At 44.8% G+C, this 21174-nt stretch overlaps 1 protein-coding gene across 3 annotated transcripts in view; it reads left to right on the top strand.

The window, feature by feature from the left end:
* fam151a (family with sequence similarity 151 member A) overlaps positions 1-21016 on the top strand; it is a 26483-nt gene extending 5467 nt beyond the window's left edge. Inside the window, exons 1-13 of one of the 3 annotated variants that reach the window (XM_031741850.2) lie at positions 2920-2980; positions 7641-7798; positions 13471-13611; positions 13726-13875; positions 13952-14114; positions 14450-14507; positions 17669-17758; positions 18003-18079; positions 18201-18337; positions 18651-18797; positions 19635-19741; positions 19815-19994; positions 20476-21016. In XM_031741850.2, the coding sequence (XP_031597710.1) occupies positions 7642-7798; positions 13471-13611; positions 13726-13875; positions 13952-14114; positions 14450-14507; positions 17669-17758; positions 18003-18079; positions 18201-18337; positions 18651-18797; positions 19635-19741; positions 19815-19994; positions 20476-20811 (1743 nt within the window). In that variant the 5' untranslated portion in view covers positions 2920-2980; position 7641 and the 3' untranslated portion in view covers positions 20812-21016. Of the gene's footprint in view, positions 1-2919; positions 2981-7384; positions 7473-7640; positions 7799-13470; positions 13612-13725; positions 13876-13951; positions 14115-14449; positions 14508-17668; positions 17759-18002; positions 18080-18200; positions 18338-18650; positions 18798-19634; positions 19742-19814; positions 19995-20475 lie in introns of those variants that run through there. The other 2 variants (XM_039601769.1, XM_039601770.1) reach the window with 2 other exon arrangements.
* The last annotated feature ends 158 nt before the right edge of the window (positions 21017-21174 follow it).

Genomic DNA, 21174 nt, shown 5'->3' on the forward strand with positions numbered 1-21174 from the left:
ACGGTGTTGACCCTTTTTCTAATGGTGTTGACAAATGCCACAAAAGTCTGCTATTCATCAATTATATTAAGTTATTTTTATTAATATTTCAGTCATTTTACTTCCTTTGTATTTTACTGATATTTCTGCTTTACAGATGTGTCGAATATTTGCCTTATCTTGAATCTCATTGTTTATGTACGTTCACTCAGTGATGCAGTGGGCAGCTACAAATCCAGGATAGCCGCTGTTCGTTGGATTTGAACGCCCAACCTTCCGATCATGTGGCATCTACTGAGCTAGCTGTGCCCGAGAGCTGGTCTTTAAGTGATGATGAATGAATCCTGCTTCCGGGCCCAAACTACTCTGTGTTTATTAAGCCTGTTGTGCTGTTAAAATGTTTTAATGGTTTTTATCTTGTTCTGTTTTTCTGAACAAGCCCCTAAAACAGTCAGTGATCCCTGTTGGCCTAACCATCAGAAACCCTTGCATTAACTTTTATCAAGTGGAAAAAAGTTAGCGTTCATCCTCCAGCTTCACTGTGTTTATGTTATGCTAACATAGCTGTGTAGCTAGCGATCACCTAGCACATCATTATATGATGTTAGTCCAACTTCAGTAACCCTACAAACATCACTGCTGTTTAGTTTTCTGTGTTGGAATTTAGGTGGAAACCAGCAAGCTAACTTCTATCTCAGCCACACTGGTCATTTTATTAAAGATGAAAGAACTTGGACAGTTTGTAACTCTCAGTGATGCCGCAGAGTTCCTTTGACTTTGGGCTCTGCAGCAGAGTTTGGACCTGGAAACGACTAATGACATCAGACTTAAAGACCGGATAGCATCTCTATTGCCTAATACATAATTGTGTTGTGAATATTCATCCTTAATCTGTATAAATGCATATGGTTCAGAAAAATTATAGTAATTACAAAATGGCACATTTCAGGCTAGAATGGCAAAAGGGAAGCTGTCAGTAGAGGAACGAAAGAGAAGGAGAAAGAAAATTAACAGCCAGCCCGAGTTGAAGAAAGAGTTTCTCATAAAGGAAAGGGAAAGATGGAGAAACAGAGTGAAAGAGGGAAAAATAAAGAACATCAGTGATCTGAAAGAAAGAGAAAAAAGGCAGAAGAGAAGGTTTTGGAAACAAGCACAGAGAAACATGAGGAGAGAAAGCACAGCAGGATCACGCAACCACAGAGAACTTTAGGAATCAAGGAGGAGCAGGCAGCTACTTGCTGGTGAACTATTAAGATGTAGAACTTGACATGAGCAAAAACAGAATTGTTATGATGTGTCTTTGTAATATTACAGAAGTTGTTAAGGTTTGATGGTTATTTTGAAAGAAATAATATCTTGTTTTCTACTAGTGTGTCACCACCACCGTCAGCACTTGTCAACTCCATAATATGGAGTTTTTGTTTATTTTTCTCTTTTGGAAAACCATATATTTTCCTCCCTCATGATCTTCCAATAAAAATACGTAATTTTCTCAATAAATGTGTAATTTGCACACTGCTAAATATGATTGTTTCTTATAGAGATTAAATACAAGCTTCTGAAAATATGTATGACTGTAACTCTAATAATAAAAAGCCAAAACAATCTTACTTTTAAACGTGGTATAATTAGTTTGAAAACATGTGCATAAACAGTAGAACAGAGAAGCTGCTAATAGTCAAAATAGCTGAAACAACTTAATTTAAAATATATATTTTTGCATCTCTTTGTGTCTGACGGTGTTGACAAAAACCTTGCACTTCTCCAGCAAAAACATAAATTATTAAAAAATGTTACACCTGGGAGATTGTACCAAAACATGGTGAGACAGCCAAAACTTTGTGTAACAATTATATGTAAATATGTTTTTGAAAAATCAAAAAATATATTTTCGAAAATTAAAACCTGTTTTGTCCCTAATCTCAGGAATCACTGCTACACCAGAACCAGGCTCAGGGAGGGGCCTGAGCGCTGAGGGGCTGAGGGGACGGAGACAGGACAAAAGACACGCTGTGAAGACAGCCAGACATTAATGGTTAAATACAGAGTGGTGTATAAATATATGCCTATTGCAGGGTAACTGAGGGAGAATTCAGGGTCACCTAATCAGCCCTGTGTGCTTTATCAAAAAGGAAGAGAAGCCAGTGTGGGCAAAATCTGCTCTCTCTGTCTAGTCCCCGTCAGTACGCTCACTGCAGCATTTTGGATCAACTGAAGGCTTTTCAGGGAGTTTTTAGGACATCCTGATAAATAATGAATTACAGTAGTCCAGCCTGGAAGTAAGACAGAGCCTGATTATTCAAGATCTTGTATGTGAGGAGGAAAATGTTTAATTCTGTTCTGGATGTATGAGGGAGGCACTGAATAGTAGCAAGAGACAGGATATTTCTAATTTTAGAGATGTTGCACAAAACCAATAAAGCATCCAGAGTAAGAATCTGGTTAGATACCATATTTCTAAGACTTTCAGGGCCGAGTACAATAACCTCAGTTTGATCTGAATTAAGAAGCAGAAAGTTAGCGGCCATCCAGGTCTTTATGTCTTTAAGACATTCCTGCAGTTTAACTAATCAGTGTGTGTTACCTGGCTTCATGGACACATACAATATGACTCAAACCACTGCAGCACAGTACCTTTAACACCTACAGCATGCTCTAATCTCTGGAATAAAATATTGTGGTCAGCAGCACTGAACACTGCACTGAGGTCTAACTGCAATAATATCATTCATAACCTTCACAGTTCTGAGTACATAGAATTCATCTGCATCTGAGTTGTTTCATTTAAAATTAATGTGAGTAATGTACAGACGCAAAATTAAGAGAAAGTCATCTCTGTCCAAATATTTATGCACCTAACTGTACATACTCGGGCAAAACAGGGTTATTCTCATTGGTTACATGCCTACAGGTTAGCTAACAGAGCTTTTCTGATTGCAGCTGTTTGGGGATTGTGAGGAAGACAAACACATTAGGTCTGTTTTACCCACAAACTGCACAGGTATGTGTGTTCTTTTAATGATTGCTGGACAAACCTGTGATTGATTTAGCAGATAACAAAGAAAAAACAAGATGTTCAGAACTAAACAACAGTACAGTTACAGCTGGCTGTGTGGCCCTGGTGTTCCAGCATGAGCTTATAGAGAAGATTGTCTTGATGCAGGTTCACTCATCCAGGAAACGTGAAATGGGTGATTCTATTCATCTGGATGTTTTCAGAGGGAGAAATGTTTCATCATCATCAGCTGACTTCTTCAGTCTCAGCTGACTGCAGGTTTCAACCTTATAAACAGTACATTTGCACAATGACTGAAACCAGCTGACTGAATGAACACTGGGCTGTGAGGTCAGTTCCTGGATCTGAAGAAGTCACCTGGACAAGTGACGAAGCGTTTCTCCCACTGAAAAGAAAACATGTGTTCCAACTCAGGCAGCTGTGTCCAGCACAGGTTCTTTTCCCAATTTATAGGCAAGAACTCAAGATGGATTATATCTAATACATACATTAAATATATATATATATATATATAAGACAGTTAGAAACAGCAAATGCTTTTGTACTACTGAAGGTGTTGCTAAACAATTACATGCAATGTCTTTAAGGACTTTGCAAAATGGGCTGTGGAGCAAGGAATATGTGACAGATTTGGGATGATTGTTAAACAGTGCACAGTGCACACTGGTGATGCTCGAGACATCACTACAATGTTGGAGAACTTGAAAAGAATGATTCCTTTTTAAGCCTGTGGTTTTTTCCTCTGGTGAAGGTCTTGATGACCAGAACTCTGAGGTCAAAAGGCAGAGAGGCCAGTACGAAGGCGGACCCAAAAGCAGACTCAATGCATGAGTGATTCCAACTTAAACTGATTTTATTTAACACAGGGAGCATCCAAGGCAAGGGTTAGGGTAACTTCACAGAGGCAATTTTACAGAGGCTGGATCCACTGCAACATGAGGAGAGAGGATTATTTCCAGTGCGGAGGACGACAGGTGGGAATTGGGAAATTCTCAGGAAATCATCTGAAATCTTGCATATCTCTAAAAAGGGAAGAAATACTATTTGTGTCAGGCTGTGTGGATGTGGAGAAGGGAGGACCCAAACGCAGGACTCGCAGGCAGGATGTGGACAGTATTTATTACGATGACTGGATGAACAGAACATAAGAGAGACGCGGATTAGACGATGACAAGACAAGAAACTGAGGGAACCTGAGGGCTTAAATACAATGGATAGAGATGATTATTAGACACAGGTCTGATAATGGCTGGGGTGGCTGTAGCTCAGGTGGTAGAGCGGGTCACCGAAGGTTGGTGGTTTGATCCCAGTCTGCTCTAGTCTGCATGCCAAGATACTAACTCCATGTTGCCCTCTGATGCATCCATCGGAGTGTGAATGCGAGTGAATGTTAGACAGAAGCACTACAAACCTTAGGCTACGTTCACACTGCAGGCGAAAGCGCATCAAATCCGAGTTTTTTGACCCTATGCGACCCATCTCCGATCATGGTATGACAGTGTGAACGGCACAAATCCGATCTGGGTCACTTTCGTATGTGGTACTGAATCCGATACATATCCGATGTTTTAGAAAGCGACTGCTGTTTGAACGGTCATGTCGCATTAAATCCGTCTTTTACGTCACTGACACAAGACAGACGCCAATTATCAGCGCCGGAGAAGACATCGCGAACGCTTCCAGTGTAGATGTCAGTGAAACTGTTGGGAGACAACGTGAACATTTTATTTGTACTGTATAATCTGCAGATTCTGACAGAAATTTAAAGCGCCTTGAGGCGACTTTTGTTGTGATTTGGCGCTATATAAATAAAATTGAATTGAATTGAATTGAAAATCTGCAGCTATCCTTTGAAGCACCGCTCCTCTAAAACAGCAAAAAGGATCATTATTAGGTTATTTATATTATTATGTAAATAACAGAATAATTTAAAGCAAAAATTGGGAAACGTAAAGTCCGAAGTCTTTATATTAAGGACCATCAGTCAAACAATACTGTTTGGTCTGGGTCTAAACAGAGCGCGTTGTGTGTGACGTCTTCTTTTGCGCATGCGGGCCGCTTTGAGCGTTCACACTAGAGCGCGTTTGCTGTCACATTTTATTTGTAGTGTGAACAAGCAGACAAAAAAATCGGATTTGATCAAAAAATCGGAATTGAGCATTAAGACCTGCAGTGTGAACGTAGCCTAAGATAAAAGTGCTTGTATGATTGGGTGAATGCACGAGTTGTATAAAGTGCTTTGAGTGCTCAGTGAGAGTAGAAAAGCGATATATAAGAACCAGTCCATTTACCAACACAGCTGAACTAAATCTAACTAATGAAACAGATGGCTAACACACGAACATGTGGAAAATAAGCAGAGAACATGTTTGTAGAAATGGAGATTGTGTATCGGAATTTCAGAAGCGGGACCACGCCTCCAAACACGCTCCTTCCCGTTGTCATCTATATAGGTTCCCCCCAGTTCTGCAAGCTGTTCATTCTCGTTTACGTGCCCCTCCCTCCCTCCTTGTTCTCAATTCTTTAACTTCTTCACTTCTATTTAGTGCATGGGGATCTGCCAGGCCTGGCAGCTCAGTTCATGTCCAAGCATAGAATAGAATAGAATAGAATAGAATAGAATAGCTTTTATTGTCACTGTTACAAGAACAGTGAAAGGCAGTTTGGCATCTCTCCATGTGTGTGAAGTACACAATAGCGTAAGTATTTACACAATGACAAATTTACATTTACACAAGAAAGATATGTACAAGTTATACATACACCTGCAAACATACACGCACATACATACATATATGTATATATACATATTTGCATCCGTACATGCATACACACACATATTTCCACATACACGCTTACATCTATATACATACACATACATGCCATCTAACTAGCAGGTGCATTGAGAGGTGCAGTGTGATCAGTGATATTGCACATTGAGTGGGGGGTGCTGTTGGAACTATACTAAATAATGTTATAATAAATACAGTTTAAAGAGGTAGGGGTGTTGTTTGCATTGAAGTATAAACAGAAATACGATTTATAAATAAGGTGTAATGTCCATGAGTGTTGGCAGTGCAGTTATCCTCCAATCAGGGTGGAGGTAGGGCATGTTTGACAGCCTGTGGGTAAAAACTTCTGTTGAGTCTGTTTGTCTTCGACCTGATGGACCTATAGCGTTTACCAGAGGGAAGGGGGAAAAAGTGAGTGTCCAGGGTGCGCGAGGGTCTTTAATGATGATGCTGGCTTTCTGCTGAAGTCTGCCAGTATAGATGTCTCTGAGGGGAGTTAGTGAAGTGAAAAAATAAATAGAGGGTAGAGTGCTCAGATCGCTTTGTTCTTCTGAAGTCGATTACCATCTCCTTGGTCTTGGCTGTGTTCAGATGCAGGTTGTTGTCGTCACACCATTGCTTCAGATGCTGAACCTCCTCTCTGTACGCTGAATCATTGTTGTTGTCGATCAGTCCTATGACAGTGGTGTCATCAGCAAATTTTATAATGGTGTTACTGGTGTGGATTGGTGAACAGTCATGGGTGAAAAGTGAGTATAAGAGGGGACTGAGGACACACCCTGTGGGACACCCACATTCAGAATGAGGGTGGAGGAGGGTGTGCTCTCCCATTCTGACGTTCTGGGGTCTGTTGCTCAGGAAGTCCAGTATCCAGCTGCACAGTGAGCTGCTGAGTCCTAAGTTGCTTAGTTTATTAACCAGTTTGTGGGGTTGAACTGTATTGAAGGCAGAGCTGAAGTCCACAAACAGCATTCTCACATAGGTGTTACTACAGTCCAGGTGTGTGAGGGCTGTGTGAAGAGCTGTTATTATTATGCCCTCTGTCGACCTGTTTGCCCTGTATGCAAACTGGTATGGATCGAGGTCTGCAGGGATGGCAGCTTTAATGTGTGACATGATGAGCTGTTCGAAACATTTGGCAATTATGGGTGTTAAAGCAACTGGACGATAGTCATTCAAGCAGCTCACTGTGTTCTTCTTGGGCACTGGAACGATGGTGGCTGACTTAAGGCAGGATGGCATTCACCTTTACCTACTAATACGCTGTCAAACCTAAAATGAGGACGTGGGCCCAGCTAGTGAAATGTGAAAATGATCATGCCATAATCCCTCCCATGTTTCCGTGTGGCACTGTGAGTAATGCACAATTCTTCCAAAGACGGAAAAAGACAGAAACTGTTATAGTGCTAACAGTGTCTACCCTACACTCCTTATAGCTTGTCTAAGAGACACCTTTCGTCAGGCAGCAAGTGGACACTGAAGAGTGTGTGTGCCTTATCAGAAGGAAAACTGTTCTCTGCACCTGAGATAAAGGATCATATAAAAGAAGAGTGAGCGCTCCCCGAGGTCTCCTACTTGTTAGACATTTGAATGTAGACAGGAGGAGAAAGACTTGTGAGAATGGCAGGAGAGGATAAAAGGAGAGATGAACAAACTGCTGGAGGAACAGAAGGAAAGCAAAACAGGTTGGAGACAAATCAGTTGCTCTTTTATAAAATAGATGAAGCAGCATGTACACTTGTGAGACATGCATGTGTAAGGTCAGGTAAACCTCTACAATATGTTAAATGCTGAAACAAATGCTGCTTCCAAGGCTGAATAGACAGACGAGCATTAATTGTGTATTCCCACAGGATGGAGCCCGAGGTTAACGATCAACGAGTGGAGCGAGGTCAAAAGAAGCTTTGTGTGCTGCCCAAACGACTCCTGGTAATGATATCTGTGGCTGTTGTGCTCATCGTACTGCTGACTGTCATCGTTGTAACTGCTGTGCTGCTCACTAGAACGTCAGGTACATTTTTACAGTATGTATGATATAAATGATATAACAATGATGCAACTTTGTTTATAATGCAGATGATGAAAATGTTACCTGAGTAAATGTATTCCTTTATTACTCATCACCAGAGGTAAATTTCACAATACTTTGTACTTATATACTGTATTATATACAACTCCAATGATATCAGAGTCCACCTGGAGCCGATTGCAGCAGCCTCTTACCCTCCTGTGGGTTTTCTTCAAAGCATTTTCTCTGCATTGGATCTGAACAACAGTCAAATCTGAGCAGAAGTGACAAAGCTTTGCTAGTTTCTTGTTTTCTATTTGCACCATAGTTCTTCCAAATATTTCAGTTCAGGATTTTTTAACTGCTGTGATGTATACCATCAGTAAACATGCTTTAAAGTATCCTAGCTGTGACATTACTGCTTTTACCTAACCGGTCCAGGTTGTATCTGGTACAATCATCCACAACGTTTCACTGTATCTCAAAGACCAGGGCGCTGCTTCAGTTGGATGAGCAGGCGGCCATATGCAGCATGGTTTGAGTCCGACCCGCGGCCCTTTGCTGCGTGTGTCCCCCTCTCTTTCCTCTTCACTGTATCTGTCTAATAAGGCCAAACACAGACTGTAGGCTTAGCTGTGGTTCTAAAAGTAGAATGGAAGCTCAAAGTTCACGACTGGCAGTGCTGTGACATACATACCTACTGCATGTAGAGTTCACCTGAGTATACAGTGATAGTAAGATGAGATAATGGGATTCCCCATTTCCTGCTGTCTTTGCACAGGTGAAAAAGCCCACAGTGTTGCTGGGTTTTCCTCACCTGCAGCTGCTGAGCCACAGGCTGCTGCAGCCTCCAGCAGTGTGCCTTCTCCAAACTTAACACTTAAATACTCGCTGTGTCAGCATCATAACTTTATATTGCTGTTGCTAAAATCTTTTTTTGATTACAGTGATCAAAGTTCATTTGATATCATACCGCAGTGCTCATTTAAATACCATGATGCATGAGCACTCATCATTAGGCTTCTGTTCTTATGACAGCAAAGTACCATAGATGTGGACAAAAAGTACACGGCTGCTTTGAACTGTGTGACTTTTGAATCAATTGACATGAAATGTAGACAAACTCCAAAGATAATGTTACACAATGTGTTTTGTGCTATTAGACCTTAGTCTCTTTGAGTATCTTTGAGCACCGAATTTCCCAGAGGAACCCAGCCGTAAAGTTAATAAATAAAGTTTATTAACTTTATTAATAAAGTAATAAAGTTTTATCTTATCTCTCTCTCTCTCTCTCCTAATATGTGACAGTAGCTTCTTTAAAAAAGACACTAAGAAAAAAGCATTCATGAGTATCTGCAGCTTTCAGTGGAGACCTCTGTCATGTTTTGGAGGTGTTGGGGAGCTTGCCAATGCAGAAAAGTATGGTCAGATTTTCAAATCCCATCTGTCTCACAATGGCTGCAGCATGATGACAATCCCAAACACACCGTCAGTGCAGTATAAGCATATCATGATAGAAAAACACACTGTGGGTCATTGTTGTGGACTGGCCACACTGGACTTCACTGTCAGTAAAATATTCCCAAAGAGATAAGAGAGCTCGTCTAAGACAGGTTAGGCTGTGCTGAATGATGAACGTGCTTGGACCAAATCTTTAAAGCTCGTTAGAACTGTACAGGCTGCATGTTTCATAGATTGCTCCCATTTCGTATTTTCCTAGGAAAACATAAAGAAATAAGGGGTGGCTGCTGTAGCTATTATCTTGTAGAATTAATATATTGATGTAAAAATAATAAAACATGGGGTGTTTTGCACTTGGACTTATATCCATATGAACCTGACAACCTGATCCATCCATCCATCCATCTTCATCCGCTTTATCCGAGGCCGGGTCGCGGGGGCAGCAGCCTAAGCAGAGAAGCCCAGACCTCCCTCTCCCCAGCCACCTCCTCCAGCTTATCCGGGGGAATACCAAGGCGTTCCCAGGCCAGCCGAGAGATATAATCTCTCCAGCGTGTCCTGGGTCTGCCCTGGGCCTCCTCCGGTGGGACATGCCCGAACACCTCACCCAGGAGGCGCCCAGGAGGCATCCTTGTCAGATGCCCGAACCACCTCAACTGGCTCCTTTCGATGTGGAGGAGCAGCGGCTCTACTCTGAGCCCCTCCCGGATGGCCGAACTTCTCACCCTATCTCTAAGGGAGAGGCCAGCCACCCCGGAGGAAGCTCATTTCTGCCGCTTGTATCCGCGATCTCGTTCTTTCGGTCACTACCCACAGCTCGTGGCCATAGGTGAGCAGTGTTGGGGAGTAACGGAATACATGTACCGCCGTTACGTATTCAGAATACAAAATATGAGTAACTGTATTCCGTTACAGTTACCGTTTAAAAAGGTGGTATTCAGAATACAGTTACTTTGTTGAAATAAATGGAATACACGGGCGGTACTTCCTGTTTCATATTGTCGCTGGTCAGGACTGTTTGGGTTTGTTTGACAGCTATGTTCTGTTGTTCCAGGCGGCAGCGTTACGGTTGCCATGGTTACAGGGTGACGCTCTCTCTCTGCGTGTTTCCTGGGTGAGAGAGCGCTTTTTTGTTGTTGTTGTTGTGCTAAGCTAAAAGGCAGAATGCTACAGGCATGGCCCTAAAGCATGTAGCCTGATGGGCAGTGTAGTCCGTGCTGCAGGGAGAATGGACTACCATACCCGTTATGTGTCTGTGAGCGAGGGAGGAGAGAAAGGAAAAGTCCGAGCTGTCACGGAGCAAAAGCGGGAGCTGGAAGCATGTAAATATAATAATAACCACAGCAGCCAAGAGAGTGCCTGACGAGCCCAGCTGTAAGTAAGCTATTAAGACTCAACTGTACACTGTGTTCGTGTTTTCCTCCGGAAAAAATAACCTCCGTTGGAGCAGCCTTTCAACGCCTCTCTCTGTCTCCCGCAAGCAAAGTTGACCCAGACAACAAAGTAAAGCTAGTTTTCGGCTACCAGCCCGACACGAACCCGACGTATTAGCCAGAGGTCCCTTTACTACGTTTCGGAGCCACGGACCTTCAGTAACAGTAATAAATCACAGCAATAGTACATTCATGTAGTTGTAAACAGCATGATAATATATTAAGTATCCCAAAGTATTCAGAATACGTTACTCTCATTGAGTAACGTAACGGAATACGTTACAGAATACATTTTGGGGCATGTATTCAGTATTCTGTAGTGGAATACATTTTAAAAGTAACCTTCCCAACACTGTAGGTGAGGGTAGGGACGTAGATCGACCGGTAAATTGAGAGCTTCGCTTTTACACTCAGCTCCCTCTTCACCACGACGGACCGGTGCAGCGTCCGCATCACTGCAGCCGCAGCACCAATCCGTCTGTCGATCTCCTGCTCCCTTCTCCCATCACTCGCGAACAAGACCCCGAGATACTTGTACTCCTCCACTTGGGGCAGGAACTCATCCCCGACCCGGAGTGGGCACTCCACCCTTTTCCGGCTGAGAACCATGGCCTCAGATTTGGAGGTGCTGATCCTCATTCCCGCTGCTTCACACTCGGCTGCGAACCGCTCCAGTGCGAGCTGGAGGCCTTCACCTGATGAAGCCAACAGAACCCATCATCATCCGCAAAAGCAGAGATGAGATTCTGAGGCCACCAAGTGAAAGCCCTCTGCCACTTGGCTGCGCCTAGAAATCCTGTCCATAAAAATTATGAACAGAACCCGGCGACAAAGGGCAGCCCTGGCGGAGCCCATCACCCACCGGGAACGAGTCCGACTTATTGCCGGCAATGCGAACCAAACTCTTGCAACGGTTGTATAGGGATCGAATGGCCCGTAGCAATGGGCCAGACACCCCATACTCCCGCAACACCTCCCACAGGACACCCGAGGGACACGGTCGAATGCCTTCTCCAAGTCCACAAAACACATGTAGACTGGTTGGGCAAACTCCCATGCACCCTCAAGTATCCTTGAGAGGATAAAGAGCTGGTCCAGTGTTCCGCGACCAGGACGCGAAACCGCATTGTTCCTCCTGTATCCGAGGTTCGACTAACGGATGAACTCTCCTTTCCAGCACCCTGGCATAGACTTTCCCAGGGAGGCTGAGGAGTGTGATCCCCTGTAGTTGGAACACACCCTCCGGTCTCCCTTCTTAAAGATGGGGACCACCACCCGGTCTGCCAGTCCAGGGTACTGCCCCTGATCTCCACGCAACATTGTAGAGGCGTGTCAACCAGGACAGCCCTACAACGTCCAGAGCCTTCAGGAACTCGGGCGGACCTCATCAACACCAGGGCTCTGCCACCGAGGAGTTGTTTAACTGCCTCAGTGACCTCGCCCCGGAAATTGGCGGGTCATTCCCTCATCCCCAGACTCTGCTTCCTCCTCGGAAGACGTGTCAGTGGGATTAAGGAGGTCCTCGAAGTATTCCTTCCACCGCCTGACAATTTTCTCAGTCGACGTCAGTAGCGCTCCGCCAGCACTATACACAGTGCAGGTAGAGCACCGCTTTCCCCTCCTGAGACGCCTGACGGTTTGCCAGAATCTCTTCGAGGCAGTCCGAAAGTCTCTTTCCATGGCCTCTCCGAACTCCTCCCACACCCGAAGTTTTTGCTTCAGCCACTGCCCGAGCCGCATTCCGCTTGGCCTGTCGATACCTGTCGGCTGCCTCCGAGTCCCACAGGCTAACCAAGCCCGATAGGACTCCTTCTTCAGCTTGGTGGCTCCCTTCACCCCTGATGTCCACCATTTGGTTCGGGATTACCACCATGGCAGGCACCAACCACCTTGCGGTCCGCAGCTCAATGCAGCAGCCCGGCGATGGAGACGCTGAACATGGTCCATTCGGACTCAATGTCCCCAGTCTCCCTCGGAATGCTGTTGAAGCTCTGCCGGAGGTGTGAGTTGAAGATCTCGCAGACTGGGGCCTCTGCTAGACGTTCCCAGCACACCCTCACTACGCGTTTAGGTGCACCGGGTCTGTCCAGCGTCCTCCCCCACCACCTGATCCAACTCACCACCAGGTGGGGATCAGTTGACAGCTCAGCCCCTCTCTTTACCCGAGTGTCCAGAACATATGGTCGCAGGTCTGGTGATACGATTACAAAATCGATCATCGACCTGCGGCCTAGAGCGTCCTGGTGCCACGTGCACTTATGGACACTCTTATGTTCGAACAAGGTGTTCGTTATGGCCAAACTGTGACTGACAACCTGATGATTGCTAAATTATGTAATAATCAGGGCTGTTACTATCATATTCAAAAACACTGAGACAATGTCCACTTACACTTTACTGAATCTGGGGTTGATGTCATTCAAAGAAAGAGTTAACATTTTATACATAAACCATAAAAATTCAAGTCTGGCACCAGTTTTGCCACAAAGCAGCATTTCGACTTCTTTATTGGGCAACAAATGGACAACAAACAAAAACCCCGATATAATTACATGTAGAGGCCCTGGAGTTTAGGGACTGTGTGACTATGACAGGGATGGGTTTAAACAGAATCTTTAAGCTGAAAAAATGAACCTTTAAACAAACTGCTCTCCCAACAAAGAGCACCCTCCCCAAAAACACGCTGTCGGCTGTTTTTGTTGAAAGTTTAGGGACGGGGACTACATACATTGCTGTACCTATGACTCCGTCATTGTCTTGCTGTCCAATCGTGTTCCTCAGCTCCTTCTTCTGCCTCGTTTTCTGGTGGAGACATGCTGGAGTACTTGGTGCAGACGGGGAACATCAGTGAACCGGACGGCCTTTTGGCTACGTGGTTTCACCGAGCCAACAGCAAGGACGACATGTACGAAGCGCTTATGGGTAAAAACGCCCAAACTCACACACACAGACAAAACTGCATTATTTGGTGGTGTTGGTGCCTGAACCTATAGTCAGGTACAGACAAAACATCCACCCCTCCTGTCATCTTTTCAGGTGACACCATGATCTTGGAAGCTGATGTCACTCTCATGGGTTATGGAACCCCTGATGAGAAGCCAGTCCCGATCATGGCACACCCTCCTGACATATATAGTGACAACACTCTCGACGAATGGTTAGATGCCGTACTGGCCTCTGGAAAAGGTACAGAACAGATCAGAACTGTCTCCATAGAACATCCATCAGATCACAGTTTTTAAAGGCATGTGTTTGTTTGCAGGCATCAAGTTGGACTTTAAGGCTCTGGAATCAGTGGGTTTGTCACTGGACCTGCTTAAACAAAAGGAAAGCAACAAAGGAATAAACAGACCTGTGTGGCTGAATGCAGACATCCTCAGAGGCCCCAATGTCCCAAGCTTTGTAGCTCCAGTCAATGGAAGCAGGTATGAAATCGTAGCTAGACAGGACACAGACCCTTGGACAGAGTTCAGAATTAGGAAGGGAAAATGTCTAACATCTACAGACTGATCAGAAGGCTAGTGGTTCGATCCCTGGCTCCTCCAGTCTGCATGCCAAGTGTCCCTGGGCATGATACTAGCCCCAGGTTGCTCTCCGATCTGAGTATGAATGTAGTTAGGAAGCACTCAAAAGCTTAGAAGAAAGTGATTGGGTGAGTGTGGTATGGAGTACTTGGGAGAGCAGAAAAGCACTATATAAGAATCAGTCCATTTACCAAAGAAGGTAAACAGTCAATGTTTATGTCTTCCTCTTTTTTCAGATTTTTGGAACTCATTCAGGACAAGTTTCCAGATGTGACTTTGTCTCCTGGATGGAAGGTATAGCATGCTCACAGTCTGAGTAAGAATCCCATTGAACCATTGTACCAGGCACGTGCCAAGGTTCTGGGAATGTTCCTGTCTGAAACAGGAAGAGACGTGACACTCAAGGAATCCTGAACTGACATTTATGAGAGAATTCAAAGCTGGAAGAAGAATTTTAACTTTGAGCTTTAAAAAAATCTTTTGAGCTAAAGTACACAAAACAGCTTTTATGTTCGTGTGATCCCTAAAATTAAAGACAATTTAATTAATGTTGACATACACTACCCATCAAAAGTTTGGACACACCTTCTCATTTAATGGTTTTCTTTATTTCTACTACTTTCTACACTGTAGATACTAAAGACATCAAACAAAGATATATGGAATTATGTAGCAAAGAAAAAGTTGATGAATAACTCTAAATATATGTTAGATTCCTCAGTGAGCTTCATGATGTAGTCACCTGACATGGTTTCACCTCACAGGTGTGCCTGTCAGGGGTCATTTGTGGGGTTGGGACCATCATTTGTGTTGTGCAGCAGTCAGGTTGGTGCACAGCTGACAGTCCTATTTGACAACTGTTAGAATTCATATTATGGCAAGAACCAATCAGCTAAGTAAAGAGAAACCACAGTCCATCATTACTTTAAGAGCTGAAGGTCAGTCAGTCCAAAATATTGCTAAAACTTTGAATGTGTCCCCAAGCGCAGTCACAAGAACCATTAAGCACTACGAGGAAACTGTCTCACATAAGGACGCCCCAGGAAAGGAAGACCAGATAAGATAAGATAAGATAAGATAACCTTCATTAGTCCCACATGTGGGAAATTTGTTTGTCACAGCAGGAAGTGGACAGTGCAAAAGTTATGAAGCAAAAATTAGAATAAAATAAAATGAGAATAAATACAGTACACAACTGTACAGAATAGAATAAAATACTATATACAGTAGAATAAAATAGAATAAAATATACAATAAGATAAAAATAGAATACAAATGCTATATACAACTGAGTAAAAATACAACGATGCCAGAAAGATTATTGCACATTAGTGTTATTGCACATGTGTGGATGTGTGTGTTTGATCAGTTAAAGTCTTTGTTGTGGAGTCTGACAGCAGTGGGGAGGAAAGACCTGCGAAATCTCTCCGTCCCGCACCGTGGGTACCGCAGTCACTGAAGGAGCTGCTCAGTGCTGTCACAGTCTCATGCATGGGGTGGGAGATGTTGTCCAACAGGGATGACAGCTTAGCCACCATTCTCCTGTCACTCACCACCTCCACTGGGTCCAGAGGGCATCCTAGAACAGAGCTAGCCCTTCGGATCAGCCTGTTCAGTCTCTTCCTGTCCCCAGCAGAGATGCTGCCACCCCAGCAGACCACACCATAAAAGATGGCTGAGGCCACCACAGAGTCATAGAAGGTCTTCAGGAGTGGGCCCTCCACTCCAAACGACCTGAGTCTCCGCAGCAGGTACAGCCTGCTCTGCCCTTTCCTGTAGAGGGCGTCTGAGTTATGAGTCCAGTCCAGTTTGCTGTTCAGATGACCACCAAGGTACCTGTAGCTGTCCACAGCCTCGATGTCCATACCTTGGATGTTCAGTGGTTGCAGTGGAGGATGTTTGTGCCTGCGGAAGTCTACCACCAGCTCCTTGGTTTTACTGGCATTGATCTGGAGGTAGTTCAGCTGGCACCAGTCCACAAAGTCCTGAGTCAGTCCTCTGTACTCCTTGTCGTCCCCATCAGTGATGAGGCCGACTATTGCAGAGTCATCAGAGAACTTCTGCAGGAAGCACTGGGTGGAGTTGTGGGAGAAGTCTGCAGTGTAGATGGTGAAGAGGAACGGAGCCAGAACCGTTCCCTGTGGGGCCCCCGCACTGCAGGCGACCCTGTCCAACACACAGCCCTGAGTCCTCACATACTGTGGTCGGTCGGTGAGGTAGTCCAAAATCCAGGTAGTGAGGTGATGGTCCACTCCAGAGTTCTCCAGCTTGTCCTTCAGAACCGAGGGAAGAATAGTGTTAAAGGCACTGGAGGAATCAAAGAACATGATTCTCACAGTGCTCCCAGCGATCTCCAGGTGAGCGAGGGAACGATGTAGGAGGTGAATGATGGCATCATCTGCTCCAATGCCAGGCTGGTAGGCAAACTGAAGTGGGTCCAGTGATGAGCTCACAAGGCGCCGAAGCTGAGCCAGGACCAACCGCTCCAGGGTCTTCATCAGGTGGGATGTCAGAGCCACCGGCCTGTAGCTGTTGAGGTCCTTGGGGCGTGAAGTCTTTGGCACTGGAACAACACAGGAGGTTTTCCAGAGCTGTGGGACTCTTCCCAGCCTCAGGCTCAGGTTGAAGAGGTGCTCCATCACCCCACACAGTTGGTCCACGCAGGACCTGACGACCCTCGAGCTGATGCCATCTGGACCCGCTGCCTTCTTGGCTTTAATCCTCCTCAGTTCCCTCCTAACCTGGGTGGTTGAGAGAGACCAGGAGTCCCCTCTGCTGCTGAGGATACATTCATCCGAGTCACCAGCCTCAGAAATCACAAGTTAGCAGCAGCTCAGATCAGAGCCCAGATAGATGCGCCACAGAGCTCCAGTAGCAGACACATCTCTACATGTTCAGAGGAGACTGTGTGAATCAGGCCTTTATGGTCAAATAGCTGCTGAGAAAGCACGACTAAGGAAAAGCAACAAGCAGAAGAGATTTGTTTGGGCCAAGAAACACAAGGAGTGGACATTAGACCATCAGTGCTTTGGTGTGATGAGTCCAAGTTTGAGATCTTTGGTTCCACCCGCCGTCCGATGCAGAAAAGGTGAACGATGGTCTGTACATGGATGGTTCCCACTGTGAAGCATGGAGTTGATGGTTTGCTGGTGGGGGGGGGGGCTTTACTGGTGACACTGTTGGGGATTTATTCAAAACTGAAGGCACACTGACCCAGCATGGCTACCACAGCATCCTGCAGCAACATGCCATCCCATCATGTATTGTTCAACAGCACAATGACCCCAAACACACCTCCAGGCTGTGTCAGGGCTGTTTGACCAAGAAGGAGAGTGATGGAGTGCTGACCTGATGGCCTGGCCTCCACAGTCACCTGACCTAAACCCAATGGAGATGGTATACACATGGTTTATATGTTTGACTGAATAACAGCTGGACTTGCTTTATTTCTTTAGGTACTCTATATTCACCAGCTTACAAACGAAACCTACTCCAGAGCGATGGTGGAAGAAATGTATAACATGATCAAAGATGTACCTCAAAGGGTAAGTGTCAAAATCCTACGAAAATAACATCTGTGTGAAAATATGCTAATTCAGTATAATTATCAGTTGTGTGAATCCAGATTTCAGTCGTCCCAGTAGGCGTTCCACACGTTCCCATCCCAACATGTAACATACGTGTGACAAATCGTCGGTGTGTTACGTGCCGGGATGAGAACGCTCTGAGGTGTTGGTGAAAGGCAGAGCTGACTAACGTTTGACCACCATGAACATTTCATCTCTTTAGGTGACGTTCCCAGTCCATGCCATGTTGGTTCGCAGCGGCTGGCAGCACTTGAGCTGGCTCCTCAACCAGTCACCACGGTAACAGATAACTTCCAAGTCTACTATGGCAATGACTGAAAATCTGCTAATCAAACCAGTAACTGGGGGCTGCTCTCTGTCCATGACTGCCACAGATTGACTGTAATGACTTTGTGTCTAGGTTCAGCCTGACTTTGTGGCAGGGTTCTGTTAACCCCAGCGTTAGCGACCTGCTGTTTGTCCGTGACAACACCCACCCATGGCAAGTCTACTATGACATATATGAACCCACGCTGTCAGAATTCAAGGAGGCTGTAGGTAAGGAACCGTTTATATGGAGCAGATTTACACAGATTATGTTTAGGTAAAATAATAATTGGAAAAAATAAATAATAGTTTGTGTTTGTATGTTTTATTCAAATCAGCAGATTTGTTTTCAGTGAGTTCTTTCTGATTGTTTTGTGATTGTTGTTGAAAAATAAATAAAAACATTATTAGAAAACTACATGAAAACATGAAAAATCATTGAAAACTAAACTTATTGCTCAGTGTGTGTATTTTTTTAAATCTTCTTATGAGATGAAGAGTTTGCTTCTGTTTAGTTCTTCCTGCGTTCACTGTGTGTTCACAGGTAAGAAGAATAGCGTGAGGAGGTTCTACCCTGGAGGAGATCTGATGGAGTTTCTTCACCCAGGTTACAGCTCAGGCCTCATGAACAGCCTGGCTGTGCCTTTGCTTCCCGCCACTGGTCGGGCCTCCCTGCTCCATCAGCTTTCAGGCAGGTTGACACAAAACTTTTTACACCTCAGGTTTTATAACCTTAACGTGCCAGACTGAAACACAGGGACAAAGCACCCTCTCCAAGTTTACATATGCGAGCGACATCTGGTGGTAACATTATGAATGACAGCGTGGCACTGTTGCGAGAAAAGCCAAGAAACTGCCTCATTTGAAAGATGCCACGAAGCATTCAGAAATCCCTCATGACAGTTTTCGCAAGGTATTTTCAAAGTGAGCTTGATGTATGTACTGAAGTCATTTGGCAGCTGAACCTTTGCTTTGTGTTCACATCACTCATCAGGATGAGGCAAAGTGGTCTTAGTGACTCTTGGTGGCAGAAAAGCTGGTTTGAGAATTTCTGAAACTGCTGATGTCCTGGGATTTTGACAGTTACAGTAACAATTGTGAAAAACAAAAACTATCTGTTGTGTTTTGATAGAAATGAAAGAGACAGAAAAGGAGCTTACTCAGTGTTAACAGCTGTGCTGAGCGGAGAATACAGAGCAGAGCTGCTTGATCAGAAATCAGTGTTTGAAGCTGCAGTGGACAGAGGCGGTGTGTTGGACAATGGGGAAGTGACTGCTGCCAGTGCAGAGGTGCGGCAAACATTTGGCCCTTTGAGTATCAGTCGAGTGTCGCAGCCTGTCCGTCCCTTCATGGCTACGATCTCCTAATCACTTCATGATATCGCACCACGTCACAGATCAGCTGTTCTCTGTCTGCTTTCATGTGTTCAGTAAGGACATCCTGAAGATGTCAAACTGTAAACCTGCACAAGCTGCTGTCATACCACCTTAAAGTCACACTGATAGTAACCTGTCTGTTTCACTAACAGATGGGGGCAGCGGGATGCTGGTCGTTCGTGTGACCTCTGACAGCAGTCGACCTGGAGTCCTTCTGGTAGAAGGTTCTGGAAGGAGCTCAGAACCCCTCACACTGCAGGTATATCTGTAGATCACTAGCCAACCACCAACTTGGTTACATTTTTATTAAGGCCAATCGTGTGTGTTCTCAGGATGTTATTCAGACCCTTGGGCAGACTGCTGATACCTCCTGGGGAGTTTACCTGAGGGTCCATAGTCAGCAGCTTCTGGAGGCTTCTCTTAACCTGCTGCAGTCAGCCTACAGGGCTGATGAGCTCTACAGGCCTGTGTGGATCAGCATGGAGGGCTTACAGAGCAGCGACAGCACAGCAGTAAGTACGTCTGATCCCAACTGAAGCAGCGTCTGCAGACAATAAGTTAATAAATAACAGAACAGGGCAGATGCATGTAGCATTTAACACACCTGGCTGGAAATCCATCAAACTAGAATAGAGGCTTCCAGCAGGTGTAAATGTTGGAGCCTCCCTTTGAGGGTCCACCCTGGCTGGGAAACTCATCACACCCCGACAGAAAGAGAACAGTTATTTGAAATTAATGTTGGAACTGTAGCAAGCTTGAGTTGTATAAGCTGCTAATGTTTCTCAGACTGTCCCCAAGCAAACACAATCCTTCTTTCTTCATAAAGGCTTTCTAGCTGCTCAGGCTTGGTCAGCAAAACTCAAGTTAACTACCAATCCAACAATGTCCAGTACCGATCCAGTTAGAGACGATGGAAAAGTGTCATTTTTAGGCGTTGGAGTTTTCCCGCTGTGCTTCAGTATCCTTTCATAGTCTTCCTTCTCTTTGCTCCAGGTCTTTGTGTCCACAGTCGAGCGCCTGTTTCCATACGTCACTGTAGTCCTGGCTGAGCACAAATGGCCTCCTCGGATCCCAGCGGCGGTGTCACAGAGGGTGGCTCTACGCCTGAATGCAGCATCGCTGCCCACAGGACAGGAGCAGCTTCATGCTTTACTGGGAATGATGGACAAATACGACTTTATAATTGAGGTGGACACAAAGAAAGGTGCTGAAGCTGTCACCGTGGTGAAGGAGCTCAGTGCACGGTGTGCAGGGAGAGCGAACAGAAGCCTGTATATTCTACCTCAGCAACCCACAGTGAGCAGCATCACAGAGCACGTGTGGGGCTGACATGTTTATATGTGCTTTACTGTGCTGTGACACAGTCCTCGATGCTTTTATGTTCCATTCAAAGTCACCACAGAGTCCTCAGTTTGTGTCTTAGTGTGACCAACAAATACTGCTTAAGATCATTATACTGTATATAATATATATGATTCAATGATTATTATAAAATTCATAATACATTCTATTAAAGAAACCGAGTCCAATACCAGAACGAGCCCCTTAGCCTGTGTTAGCTAGTCCGAGGTTTGTGATTGGCTACAGTAGCAGCTGTACACATATGAAACACTCTCCTGTTATAGTTAACACTTCACATGCAGCCCGCCTCTCTTACTGACTGCAGCACTGCATTTATTTGCATCCATAAAT

The sequence above is a fragment of the Oreochromis aureus genome, linkage group 18, assembly GCF_013358895.1.
Source record: "Oreochromis aureus strain Israel breed Guangdong linkage group 18, ZZ_aureus, whole genome shotgun sequence".
Taxonomy (NCBI): Eukaryota; Metazoa; Chordata; class Actinopteri; order Cichliformes; family Cichlidae; genus Oreochromis; species Oreochromis aureus.